We start from the raw sequence: 14,988 nt of genomic DNA on the forward strand, positions 1-14,988 counted from the left end.
GGCCATCACCTCAGCACATAGTTTGCAAGACAGGTTAAGTGATCCAAGGCATCCTTCTGCAGTTCTCGGTAGCTCAGGACACTCAGTGCTATTTTAAACCAACGCTTCCTGGGATTGCAGGAGGAGCGAGGAGGTGCAAAGATGAGGGTTATCATTGGAGTCCCCGCCCCATGATTCCAAAGGGATTTTGGAGGGAAGTTACAACGATAATCCTAATATCCCCTCCTTATTTTAACCGAATTGGTGTCCTTAATGCGCCAGTATGAATGAAAGCTGTGGCCATCAGGGAGCAATGAGTTGCAGATTAAATTGCTGTGTTGGCACTTTTCCATAGGGAGGAGTGTGGACTGGCAGTATGAATGGGGACAGATTGAGCAAGCTCCTATCTTTTCCCATGTACAGTATGGTATACTGGGCAATGTGTCCAATGAAATGAATGAATGGATTGCCCATTGAAATGCACGTGGCTGAATGCTACCCGTATGCTATGGTACGGTATGGGTAGCATGCGACCAGAAAAAAACCTTAGTGTGAAAGGAGCCTAACTCCTGTATGAATGTATTAGCCTTTTTTGTTTCACATATTGAATATATAATATTTTCTAAAAAGGTCCCTTTAAAGGTTGGTTATAGATGCCAACACGCTTGTCATTTATAGGGGAGGCGCTCATGTGATCCCTGGTGACTTTGGAATCGATTTGCCGCTCTTAGATCAATACACAAATATTTGAGAATTAAACTACTGTCAGACTGTGGATTAACCCCTTACTATGGAATTTATCTCATCATTGTATGCATTGCTAAAAACATTGTGTTTTAAAAAATTTTTTTTGCTATTTTTATTTTTTACATATGCTATAATTATAACATTTAGAACTTAAATTACTAAATGGAACCTTAATGCATAATCAGTGGGAGCATTGAGCTTGTTTCCCTGCACTTTTATGGGATATCTGTGGTGGACTGGTATGAGAGATCTGTGGTAGACGCACATACTGGTATGAGGGATCTGTTGTGGCTGCATTGGTATGAGGGATTTGTAGCAGATACACACTGGTATGAGTGTTCTGTGGTTGGCACACACTGATACAAGGGATCTGTGGCGGAAGTACTGGTACGGGGGAATCTGTGGCGGAATACTGGTACGGGGGAATCTGTGGTGGACGTACTGGTACAGGGAATCTGTGGCGAACATATAGTACAGGGTATCAGTGGCGAATGTACTGGTATGAAGGACCTATGGCGGACATACGGGTATGAGGGATCTGTGGTGGACATATACGCTGGTATGGGGGATCTGTGTTGGACACACACTGGTACAAGGGATCTGTGTTGGGCGTACTAGTATGAGGGATCTGTGGATCATGTACTGGTATGGCGGATCTGTCGATCATGTACAGGTATGGGGGATCTGTGGCGGAACTACGGGTATGGGGGGGTCCGTGGCAGACGTTCGGGTATGAGGGATCTGTGGCTGATGCACTAGTATGAGGGATCTGTGGCGGATGCACTGGTATGTGGGATCTGTGGATCATGTACTTGTATGGGGGATCTGTGGCGGAATTACGGGTATGGGGGGGTCCGTGGCGGACCTTCGGGTATGAGGGATCTGTGGCTGATGCACTAGTATGAGGGATCTGTGGATCATGTACTTGTATGGGGGATCTGTGGATCATGTACTGGTATGGGGGGATCTGTGGCGGACGTACTGGTATGAGGGATTTGTGGCAGATGTGCTGGCATCAGGGATCTTTGGCGAATGTTCTGTCATTCTTAAAGGTGCTATACTTACTGGATCACATGACCATTGCAGCAGAACACACTCATCCATTAAGTATAACCCTTGAAGAAGCTCTGTGTGGGCGGCAGTAACCTTCACCTGCTTTTACAGTAAAGGGGGACTGGTTACTGTAGTACAGGTTGCTATGTACCACTGTCAATCACTGACAGCGATAAGCTCGCACCTGAATTGCCACTTCTAGAAAAGTGAGTGGTCATTGTGGCTAGGTACCGCTGTCTAGTGGTATCTAGCATGAGTAATGCAGAGTCGGCTGTGCGTGGTTATGCTGGTTCGGGCCACGGCTTCTGCTCTGCATCGGACAGGGCACTCCGCAGCCACGGCTTGGAATGCAGTGTTCACCCGCGATCGCGGCTTTGGGGATCACTTATTTAAGGGACAATCTGGGATGCCAGTTTTGGTACCCCATGAGTTGACAGGATCTGCAGGACCTTCTGTCAGCCCACCAAGTTATGCATGTTTTTTTTTCCCCCAATTTGAGACCCTAAACCACGGGTCCATAAGAACCTGTGGTTGGTTAACCGTCCCAAATTGCCCTAATGGGTTCCCTTTAAAATGTCTGTTACTAATGGTGAGTGACCCAGACCGAATTTCATTCAGAGTTGTAACTTTTCAACATAGTGCGGCACATTTACTTACTCGGTCCAGTCGCGATCCAGCGGCGGGTCCTCCCATGCTGATTCGGGTCCGGCCGGGATTCACTAAGGTCCGTGCGCCGATATCCACTAGGTGTCGCTGCTGCGCCGAGGTCTGCTGGAGTTCACCGGAGTTCACCTTCTATTTCTTGGTGCAGCTAAGTCCGTGTCAAGCGACGCTTTTTTTTTTTTATACCGCGATCGCGTGTGCCAAGATCCCGACAGAATTTGGCGCAAATCGGAAATCATTGGGATACCCGACGGAATTGCGCGATTCAGACCCTTAGTAAATGAGCCCCAGTGTGTGTATACATGAGAAATAAGATAATTTAAGGTAATTATATTACTTTTATTCTGTACTTTTTCTTTTTAATGCCAGTTGGGCAGAGATGTAGCTGCCATTAACCTCCCGCTCCACTTTTTTCAATAGACTTTGATGTATTCTGACACCGTAAAAAGCTTTGGTCTTTCTTACTAGGTAATGACCTTTAATCTAGTAATCAGCCCCTTTACTTTGAGACCCTCTATAGGTCAGGATGTAATGGCTTATCCTAAAAATATGTCAGTATGTACTATGGTGGAAAAACACATTGATATGTGGTTTACAATTGGCAATACACCTTAATCTAGAAAAATTAGTTTACATGCAAATGATTCTATTATAACTTGTTCTCCTTAATGCACATTTTTTTTATTTTTTTTTGGGATGAAGAGAAGGACCATTGATGCTATTGCGTTGGTGAACTCCTTGTATGTTTGTCTATTTCCAGGTGATTTATACATTATTCCAGTCTCACATTTGGGTTCTCAGTGAAATCAGTAACCTTAATCAGACCGTTCGATCCAACCCTGTTAGGAGACAAAAAGGATTCTACTTAGTGTGTTTATTTAGCATATTTTCAATGCCACACAGTTCAAACAATGTTTTCTCGCTGTATGATGTCTGAGTTATTCTATAACGTTCTGTCATGTAGGACATTTGGCTGATTTGGTAACTTTTTGAAGGTGATATACAGAAATATTTATTATAATTCAAAACATGAATTATATAGTACTTAGAGGAGATATATCAATCTGTTTCAATTTGCACCGGAAATGCTGCGTGCCACATTTATTGAGGCTTTTAGGCATGTTTCAGTTTTCCCAAAAATTCTATATTGTGGTGCAGCAAACTACACCAACTAATATTAGGTAATTTTGATTTTGCCAGTCGTATCCTGCGCCAAATTAATAATCCAGCTTCAGTCACAATGATAAATCTGTCTCAGCAGATTTGAGATGGTTTTACTCCTTCATTGAAGTCCAATTATGTTTATTTAAACTGATTGGACTTCATTAAGAAAGGCACACACCTGTCTATATAAGACCTTACAGCTCACAGTGCAGGCCTAAGGAACTGCCCAAGGTGCTCAGAGACAGAATCGTGGCAAGGCACAGATCTGGCCAAGGTTACAAAAGAATTTCTGCAGCACTCACTGTTCCTGAGAGCACAGTGGCCTCAATAATCCTTAAATTGGAGTAGATTGGGATGACCAATCTGATTTGATGAGACGAAGATTGAACAGTTTGGTAATTCTAAGCAATATATGTTGAGAAAACCAGGCGCTGCTCATCACCTGCCAAATACAATCCCAACAATGAAACATGGTGGTGGCAGCATCATGCTATGGGTGTGTTTTTCAGCTAAAGGGACAGGACAACTGGTTGCAATTGAAGGAAAAATGAAACCTCTTACAGAGTGCGCTGGACCGCAGACTGGGTTTACCTTCAGACTGGGTTTACCTTCTAACAAAACAATGACCCTAAAGACGCAGCAAAAGTAAAGCAGGGGCTTCAGAACAACTGAAACCCAATTGGACATCTCTGGAGAGACTTGGTTGTCCACCCAAGTTCACCACCCAACTGGGAACTGGGGAGGATCTGCAAGGAAGAGGCAGGGGATCCCCAAATCCAGGCCGGAAAAACTACTGAGCAAAGGGGCTGAATGTGATGTGATATTTCAGTTTTCTTGTTTAATAAATTAGCAAAAATATCTACATCTGTTTTTTCTGTAAAGATGGGGGGCAGAGTGTAAATTAATCAGCAAAAAAAGAGCTTTTTTGATCTTGTCAATTAGCTGTAATGAAACAAAAATAAAAATTTAAAGGGGTCGGAATGATGAAACATGTGGGTGGGAAACTTTTACTAAGTTTTAGTTCCACAGCTTCCATAATGTTGCAGACCATTTATCTACTATCTTGTGTGATCATTAAAGGGGATGTCCAATTTCTTCAAATAGCTGATATTGTTAGTGTAATAAAAAGTTGTACACATTGTATTTCCAGTATCAATTCCTCACATTTGTCCATGGTCATGTGATGTCACACAGGTGTATGGGTCGTTATAACTAACAGTTCTTATAGCTCATTACACCTGTGTGACATCACATAACCAGTGACAGATTTCTGTCCACTGAAGGTAAACAATGAAGCTTCCTGTTGAATGGCAGCAAGCAGATATCTGGAGATCCATGAGGATTTGATACTGGAAGTATATTGGAAAAGTGTACAACTTTTCATTACACACACAATATCACTTATTTGCTGAACGTGGACAACCCCTCTAACTTCAACTGCCTTAAAAAACGCTGCTTGGGAAGATGGTAAACCAATCACTTGCCTACTTAACTATCCATCGCTGATGACAAACTGGAATGTTTCACATTAAAATATTCAAAGTAAATTATTTGTATCTAGAATAGTTTTTATAAAAAATCTGTACTTTTGTATTAATGATCTTCTTTTGTACTTATCTTCTCTCCAGCATGTTGTTCTGCTCTTGATGAATTGTCGTAACTGGCATGCTTTAAATGTCAATTGGGTTATTTTACGGTCTCTAAACTCATCCTTTTACTAAACCCCATTACATGTAATCCACAAACCCATTAGCGTGAAAGAAAATGAAAACACAGATGGCTGGTAAACCAATTGTTCATTAAGGAAAACAATGAATCTGTTCTTTATAGTCGGTATTGTTTTAAGGCTGTTTTACTGTAGACTGTTGACGGTACTGCATATAGGGAAAGCAAGAACTCCATACATATGATGCAAGGAGTTATAGCGAATCAATTCCAATTAAACCATAAATCTACATAGCAATTCCAGCTCTACGCCATCCTACAGATTGGACTTCATATTCAATCTGACTGGTTTGTGTTAAACAATAGTGATGAGGGTTGCCAGAGTTGTATCATTTATCAAATTAAGCTAGGGAATTGGAGATTTGTGAAAATCCTAAAAAGTTTTGTTGCAAAAAAACCTTAAATACATAAATAAAAATATGTTTTTAAACTATTGATGGATGCTGGGACCTTTTCTATTCTTGCTAAGGGACTTGCTTATTTCTGTCTATGCTTCTCCCTTTTTATAATTGTTTTCACGCACCTGATGAAAGGGTTGTTCACTTCATCGATAAAATAATTTTCTAGTGGCAAAACTTAATATTTTATGCCATATACTGGAAAGTTAAAAAAAGTTTTTTTCAATGTGCCCTCAATATGAAGACTCTCCTTTATTCTTTAGGTCAGTACAATACCTTTATTAAATACCTTTAAAAAAATTCAAACCCTTGCTTTTAAAGAAAAAATAAAGCCTTGTGATGCTCTTAACTTTTTTAACCCCTTCCCGACGCGCGCCGTACTAGTACGGCGCGTGCCGGGTCCCGGTGCATGGAGAGGGCTCGCGGGCCGAGCCCTCTCCATAGCCGTAAGTCTTTGCTGCATATTGCAGTGTTTTCACCTCGATCGCCGGCGGCAATGCTGCCGGCGGCTTCAAAGAGATGGCGCCGCATGGGCGCCGCCATCTTGTCGTGGATCGCTGCTCCCCGATGACGTCGCGGGGAGCGGCGATCCGTCGCCATGGTAGCCTCGGGTGTTCCGAATACCCGAGGCTACTTCGTTTTAACCCATGCATTACAATGTGCTAATTGCACATTGTAATGCATGGGGAGTAAAATCCACATATACTGCCATACTGTAGTATGGCAGTATATGATAGGATCGATCAGACTACCTAGGGTTAGAGTACCCTAGGGAGTCTGAAAAATAGTAAAAGTAAAAATAAAAAAAAGTTGAAAAAAAAAAAAAATTATAATAAAAAAACCTAAAAATTCAAATCACCCCCCTTTCCCTAGAACTGATATAAAAATAAACATTAAAAATCATAAACACATTAGGTATCGCCGCGTCCGAAAATGCCCGATCTATCAAAATATGATAATGTTTTTTCACTACGTTTAACCCCGTAACGGAAAATAGCATTTTTTTGCCATTTTGAAAAATATAAAAAAATTAATAAAAAGTGATCAAAAGGTCGCACAGTCCCAAAAATTATAGTAATGAAAACGCCATCAAAATTCGCAAAAAATGACACTATCCACAGCTCCGTACACCAAAGTATGAAAAAGTTATTGGCCCCAGAAGATGGCAAAATAAAAAATATATATTTTGTACAGGAGGTTTTAATTTTTTTAAATGTATGAAAACATTATAAAACCTATACAAATTTGGTATCCGCATGATCGTACCGACCCAAAGAGTAAAGCAGACATGTCATTTGGGACGCAGAGTGAAAGCTGTAAAATCCAAGCCCACAAGAAAACGTCACAAATGTGGTTTTTCACCATTTTCACTGCATTTGGAATTTTTTTCCTGCTTCCCAGTACACGCCATAGAATATTAAATACCGTCACTATGAAGTGCAATTTGTTACGCAGAAAATAAGCCATAACACAGCTCTTTATGTGGAATAATAAAAAAGTTATAGATTTTTGAAGTTGGTGAGTGAAAAATGGAAGTGAAAAAACTAAAAAAGGCCAAGTCGTTAAGGGGTTAATACTTCAATGTACGGAGCTGTGTAAGTGATGTTAGTTTGCGGGATGTGTTTTTGTTGATACCATTTTGACAACTGTCCATTGACAAAGATCTTTTCATCACTTTTTGTTCACATTTTTATTGGTGGCAAAGGTTTGACTATTTTTAATGGGTTTAATAATTGTTTTTTTTTTATATTTTAATAGAATGGACATTTTGGGATGCGGCAATACTTGACATTTTTATGATTTTATTTATTTTTAAATGTGATCTAGGTAAAAGAGGGTGGTTAGAATTTTTATGGTTTATTTAATATAATTTTTCCATATAAAAACTTTTGTTTTTAATATTTTTGTTACTTTTTTTTACCAGCCTCCTTGAACCCAAGGGCAGTGAAGGTGAACCTTTTAGAGGTTGAGTGCCAAAACTACAGTCCAAAACCAACTTTATCACAAAGTGCCAACACAGCAATTTAATCAGCAATAGAGAGGAGCGAACATACTCATCCGAGCTTGATGCTTGTTCGAGCTTTAGCGTACTCACAACTGCTCCTTACTCGGACGAATATTTCGCCAGCTCGGGAAAATGGCATCTCCTGCCGTTTTGATTTTTGGCGGCCAGAAACAGAGCCACTCACAAGCCAGGAGACTCTGCAGTATACCCAGCATCACGTGGTACACTTACATGTCGATAGCAGTGGTTGGCTGGCCTGATCAGGTGACCCTGGAATATACTGTTCTAGCCACTGCCCACAGTGCTCGGCTCATTCTCTGCCTGGATGCCGTTAGGGATAGAGGTGCTGCTGGTCAGGGATAGCGTTTGGGTGTTCTATTAGATTAGTGTTAGGCAGGAGTGATTCTACAAGAACCCAACAGCCCTTGTTAAGGCTACAATAGCATTATTTATTTTCTTTTTAATTTGCTTGTGGCTGGGCTCGCTGGCACTATTAGTGCAGCTACTACCATATTGTGACGAATTTGCAGGGAGACTTGCGAACGTTATTTTAGGCTCTTAGTGACACACATATCCATTTCAAACAGCTAAGTGGGACAGGCACAGTCTGCCGATTTTTTTTCTTTTTTTTTCAAAAGTGAAAGTCACAGCACAAAATCCTTTTGTGTGCTGTCAGTGGTGCAAATGCAAATTTCATCTAGCTTAGTCTGCCTGCTACTGTTTAGCAAGCTAGTCTCCAGAAATCCCAATCCACATTCTCTCTGCCGGTGAAGTGTACTGTACGTCATGTGTGGCGTAATCTAATACATTTTTTTGTTTACATTAGTGTCATCGCCATGCTGTTTCCCATAATTTTGGCATAATGGTGCGATTATGCAGCCTCAGAGGCATCCATGCATGCTGCCCCTGCTGTTTCCTGTCCATTTCCGTGGTGTTTCCATCATTTTCTGAGGTTTCCAGGTTTTTGGCCAAGCTTCCCTGTGCAGAGCCTTGGTCCCCTGGAAAAATGCTTGAGTCTCCCATTGACTTCAATGGGGTTCCTTATTCGAAAAGAGCACTCGAGCATCGGGAAAAGTTCGACTCAAATAACGAGCACCCGAGCATTTTAGTGCTGGCTCATCTCTAATCAGCAACTTTTTGCTTCCTGCTTTGCCACAGCTGTCAATTGTATTGGCATTTGAGGACTCCAATGACATCGCAGGGTACTGATTGGCATTTTAATGTGGAGGCACCCACAAGCAGAGATGTTGGGTGCTGCACACAAACCACAGCAGTTACTGGCAGGTATCAGCTGTTTAATATATCTGACACACGTCATGTATGTAGAGGGTTCAGAACCTTTTTCACATACAACTTTACGCCATGGACGATTCATATGATGTTTAAGTATGAATGTGACTGAATGCAAACATTTGTAAAGGAAACTTAATAATTCAGAATTTGTAGTGCATTTACTTTTTAGGTTGTTGTTGTATTCTAGCAGGAAACTATTTTTCCAAAATTAAAAATCGATATCAAATTCCTCAGTGTTTCATTATTTTCTTGTCTATTTATTTGAAACTAGAGGTTACTCACAGGGGAAAGTATGTGTCTATATAATACGAGACAAACCTTTACATTTCTGTTGCTTTACTGACACTGACTGTGTAAAGTGAAAAGAAAACTTTTTACAATGGGAGCCATACTTTCATATTGTTATAGAAGTAAAAAGACATGAAAAACTGCATTTCATGTGTAAATTGGAAAATGCAAAGAACATTCTATTGCTGTGGCTATTTTCACCCATAGGAGTAGAAATGTGAAATGTTTAGAAAGAATTATACAATTTAGTGTTTTGGCAGATATGCTGGTTTAAGGGCCTTAACCTTTTCACTCAGCATTGTTTATTCATGACTCATTTAATAATTCACACCTTTATAGGAATTTTATATTCCATTTTTAGTTTTTTTCCCCAGTAACCTTCACAACCAGTGAAACCTCTTTTTTAATGTATGATAAAATATATTTTTAGAGGGAACCAGACAACTATTTTATTTGAAATATTGCCTAAAGAAAAGAAAAACCTTCAACATCATTTGAAAATGAGAAGAACACTCAACTTTTGCCACAAATGAGTCAGACTCAGAGGCGTTTGGACACATATTATTTGGGTTTTATAGCAGCTCGTACACATTTTAGGGTTTTCTGGATCAACCCTGATTTTTAAAAAATCTGCCTTGTGTTACTATAAGTGGTTATAACTTTGGAACTCTTTTATATATCCAGGGGATTTGGAGATTGTTTTCTCATGACAAATTGTATTTTGATTACGAGTGTCACTAGAGAGACAGCAGGAGCTTAGGGAGTTAAATAAGAGGCTTAGAAAATGGTGCAAGAAGGAAGGGTTTGGGTTCATGGAGAAATGGGTTGACTTCTTTGTCGGCTACAGGCTCTTTGCTAGGGACAAGCTGCTTTTAAATGGGGAGGATGCAGTCATGCTGGGGGAAAAGATGTTAAGTGGGCTAGAGGAGTTTTTAAACGAGGATGTGGAGGGAGGGGGACAACTGTACAGATAGAGAAGACAGAGGGATAAAACAGTGGGGAGGGTTATTTATAGGGGGATGTGGTCAAGCAAAGTAGGGAGGGGATCAAGAATAAAGCGCGACTAAAGAAATATATAGGTGTACAAGATAAATGTTTGATGGAAAATGCAAATAATCTATCAAGTAGTGGAGTAAGTTCATTTCATAAAAGCCAAAGGGGAATAAGGATGGAGGGAACAATATAAAGTGCATGTACACTAATGTCAGAGGCCTCACAAACAATATGGAGGAACTGGAAGTCTTAATGTTTTGGGTATGAGTGAAACATGGCTGGACAAAAGCTTTGACTGGGCTTTTAGTATAGATGGTTATAGTCTTTTTAGAAATTATAGTAAAAATAAAAAAGGGAGGGGTTTGTTTATATGTGAGGGGAGAGTGAGCGACAGTGAGACAGACGGGGAGAGTGAGCGACAGTGAGACAGACGGGGAGAGTGAGCGACAGTGAGACAGACGGGGAGAGTGAGCGACAGTGAGACAGACGGGGAGAGTGAGCGACAGTGAGACAGACGGGGAGAGTGAGCGACAGTGAGACAGACGGGGAGAGTGAGCGACAGTGAGACAGACGGGGAGAGTGAGCGACAGTGAGACAGACGGGGAGAGTGAGCGACAGTGAGACAGACGGGGAGAGTGAGCGACAGTGAGACAGACGGGGAGAGTGAGCGACAGTGAGACAGACGGGGAGAGTGAGCGACAGTGAGACAGACGGGGAGAGTGAGCGACAGTGAGACAGACGGGGAGAGTGGGTGAGTGACAGAGACACAGGCAGGTGGCGTGCGTGAGTGAGAGAGAGACAGACAGGGAGAGTAACTGAAAGAGGCAGGGAGAGTGAGTGACAGACAGGGGGAGATAGATGCATAGATAGACATATAATATTTTTTGTTAACCTACTTTGTTTTGTTATGGCTAAGAGCAGCTATTTACTATCCTAGGCAACGCCGGGATCTACAGCTAGTATAACATAAGATCATTAATTCCGATTTAGGGATTTAGCTTTTTTCATTTTGCCTTTCACTACACCATAAAATAAGCTTTAAAATATTCTTTATTCTATGGGTCACCATGATTACAACGATACCCCATTTATAAAGTTTTTATAAGTGAGAAATGTGCTTGCTTTGTATCACCATGTTCTAAGAGGCATGACACAATATAATAATATAATGTAATTTTGTGTGCTTTTTTTAATATTTTTTTTTACGGCATACACTGTACAGGTTCAGTAACTATTTTGTTTTATTGAAGTTTTACAGATGTTTTGCTACCCAATTTGTCATGCTTTTGTGTGGATTTTCATTTTCTTTGTTATATGTGATTTTCGCATAGGATGGGCCATTAGGGAACAATTAGCACCCCCTGTGCCCGGCATCAAGGGTGCAGATCATCTGGTTGAATATATGGTATTGCCATATAGACGCTGAGGTCACAATGTGGTCTCAGCTGTTAGTGCAGGAACCGGACTGTTTCATAAAGCTTCTGAGCCTGGTTCATCACCATGACCTAATTGTATATCATGGAGTCAGTAACTATGCGGGAAGGTTTTACATAAAAGAATTTCTTCTTGCAAATCATATCACGTTTGTGGTTCTGGGAGCTACAGAGATAAGGACAGTTAGGCTACATTCACACTGCCATATGGAGGACGTATATACGGCCGATATACGTCCTCCATAGACGGCAATGGGGGCACGGCGCCCTACGGGAGCGGTACGGTGCAGCACACGTGCGGCACCGTACCGCTCCGTATCCGGAAAAAGATAGGACCTGTCCTATCTTTTACCGTAATACGACGCCGTGCACCATTACTTCCTATGGAGAGGGGCGGGGGTGAGCTGCGCTCACCTCCTCCTCCTCTCCCCGTACACTGCCGTTGCCCGCTACAGTACGGTACGGGCAACAGCAGTGTGAATATAGCCATAGTCATAGTTGGGAATGCAAGTAGCAGATAAGAATATGGTGAATATACCAGAAACAAAAAAAATTTCCTCTTTTAATTCTTAATCAAATCATAATAATAATTACGATTGAGAGAAATCTCATCTATAGAAGTTCTCAAAAGTAGGGAAATACACTGAATAGCAATTGATCTTGTGTCTCTTTTCCTTACCTCCTGATCCTATACAGTTTGTCTTTCCTGGAAACAGGTATGAGCAGTTTAGCAGACGGCTATCCTCCTTTTAATTACCACCATGTTAGTAATTCGGAACAGCAAAATGAATCAGTTCGTCTGGAAGCTCTATGGTCTCCAAGGTTTCCCTAAAGGACAACGGCGCTGGACACCCTTCTTTGTTTTTTTTCAAATAAACTTACTTTATTTCTTAAAAGGTCATGTTGTCATTAAATCAATGACATAAAACATGGATCATAAAAGTTGAATAGGAGCAATACGCATTTCAAGTCCTTTCCTGGACTCTTCTTCAGTTGCTGTCTGATCTCTGGGTGTTCTGCTGATCTTTTAAACCTATTCCTGGTTACCTCCCCCTGGGTTACAACCAATCCTGAGAGCTCTTTGATGATCGCATTATATAAGAATTAGGTGCAACCTTTTTTATGTTTTGTATATATATATATATAAACATTCTTCTAGCTTATTCCCTCCCATAATTGCACTGGGTGAGGAATTTTTTGTATTTATTATTTTATCTTTACCTTAGAGGAATTTGTATGGATTGGTTTCTCAACGGAGGCCAATGTGGATCAAAAAGGTAAAGGCAAACCTCACTCTTTTGTCTCTGTGTCTTCTCTCTAGGTATTTGCCGCCTATGAGTTATTTGACCAGGCAAGTCTGGATTTTTTTCATCAACTCGTTGCTAAATTAGTATTGTTTCGGATAGTTCATTTAGTCCTTCTGGTTGTAGAGTTTTTAATTTGAATATCCAGAAGATTTCTAGTCTTTTTAATGTTTCAAATCTATTAGTGTTCGTAATAGGAATATGATCTATAGGGGTTATTTGGAGCATATTTGGATGCAGTGACGTGCCAGACTGTTTTTTGTTTTTATGGCTGATATTGAACCTATGCTGGTTTAGTCTACAGTGAAGCGATTGGGTAGTACGTCCAACGTATTGTCGGTGGCAGATACATTCCATAATGTAAATAACATATTCTGATTGGCAAGTCAGATTGTAATTAATTTGGAATTCTTCAGTTAGGTATGATTTAAATTCTCTCTTTTTGCGTTCAATAGTTACACAGCATAGGCAGCAACTTTTATGGCACCTAAAACTACCTTTTTCTTTATTGTTTGTTATGTTGGTGGCTTCTTTTTTGTGTTGTTTGGTTTTACTAGGGGCTAAGGCTTGTTTAAGTGTTTTTGTTCTCCTGTATGTAAATTTTGGTAGTGTTGTGAGTTCATTTCTCAGATATGGATCCTCTTGTAGTATGTGCCATTGATTATCTATTATTCTTTCTACTTTTTGGTGGTCATTCAATAAAATAGGATTTCTGAATTACCTATATTCTTTTCTTTGTTTTTGGTAGTAAGACATTGTAGTTGTGTTTGTTTCTTGGCTCTTACATTCACATTCTTGACTTACTCTGTTGGATAACCTTTTTGTTTGAATCTATTTTCAATCAATTTCGATTGTTCTCTGTATGTTTTTGTGCTAGTACAATTTTTTCTAATTCTGAGGAACTGGCTATAAGGAATGTTCCTAATCCGTTTTTTTATGGTGATTGCTGCGAAAACTGAGATAGCTATTTATAGCGACGGACTTGAAATATGTCTCTGTTATATTTCATTGTCGTGACTTATGATTCGGTCCAGGAATGCGATCTTTTCTCTTTGCATATTGACTGCAAATTTTATCCCCCAAGAATTAGTGTTAATTATGGTGTAGAATTCCCTTAGTGATCCCTCATCTCCGTCCTCATGTCAGGAAGAGGTCGTCTATGTACCTCTGGTATAATAAAAGATCTCCCTTATCTATGGATTTTGGAGTGATGTGGATTTCTTCAAACATCCCCCTAAATAAATTTGTGTACACTGGAGCTACTTTGGTGCCCATCGCTATTCCACATTTTTGGTGGAATATTTTGCTGTCATATGTAAAGTTATTGTTGTATAATATGAACCTTAGGCATTTTATTAAAAAGTGATTTTGTCCTTGTAACAATAGTTTCTATGCAGGCTAGGCCTACAGAATGCTCAATATTGCTATACAAGGATGTGACATTCATTGTCGCTAATATATAGTGTTCTTTCCATTTTATATCTAGTAATATGGAAATGAGATGTCCAGAATCTCTAGTGTAGCTTGGTAATTCTGATACATAGGGTTGTAAAAATGTCTAAATAATTTTAGATAAATGGTAGAAGTATGGTTTACCTGGTTGGACGATTAAGAAACTTCCTCTCTTTCTTTTTCAAATATTTTATATTCTAACCTTCTAAAAGTAGTTGTTTACAATCTTTTTCAAATATGGAAAAGGGGTCTGCATAAATTCGTTCATAATATTCTTTATCTGATAAGATTTTATATGCTTCATCTTCATAGTCTTTGAAACCCTGAATTACTGTCCCCCACCACTCACCCCCACTGCTGCTCTTATAATTATATCACAATTTTTATTTAAATTTGCAAGTGCTATTCTTTTGTTTTTTTGTTCTTCTTCTTTGTTTGGTATTAGTCAGTTCTATTTTTGTTTTTATTTTTATTATTGTTTTTCCTTGTCT

At 39.9% G+C, this 14,988-nt stretch overlaps 2 protein-coding genes across 5 annotated transcripts in view; one reads left to right on the plus strand and one right to left on the minus strand.

Moving 5' to 3' along the window:
* Positions 1–14,988, plus strand: part of LRRC20 (leucine rich repeat containing 20) — a 436,150-nt gene that overhangs the window by 265,177 nt on the left and 155,985 nt on the right. The window lies entirely within an intron of this gene.
* The window catches only part of LOC140106228 (ropporin-1-like), a 270,178-nt gene continuing 258,288 nt past the window's right edge, over positions 3,099–14,988 (minus strand). For 2 of the 3 annotated variants that reach the window (XM_072130511.1, XM_072130512.1), the window contains exon 6: positions 3,099–3,281. In XM_072130511.1, coding sequence (XP_071986612.1) covers positions 3,215–3,281 — 67 coding nt within the window. In that variant the 3' untranslated portion in view covers positions 3,099–3,214. Of the gene's footprint in view, positions 3,282–5,854; positions 5,928–14,988 lie in introns of all 3 variants that reach the window. The other variant, XM_072130513.1, reaches the window with a different exon arrangement.

The sequence above is a fragment of the Engystomops pustulosus genome, chromosome 11 (assembly GCF_040894005.1).
Source record: "Engystomops pustulosus chromosome 11, aEngPut4.maternal, whole genome shotgun sequence".
NCBI classification, from domain to species: Eukaryota; Metazoa; Chordata; class Amphibia; order Anura; family Leptodactylidae; genus Engystomops; species Engystomops pustulosus.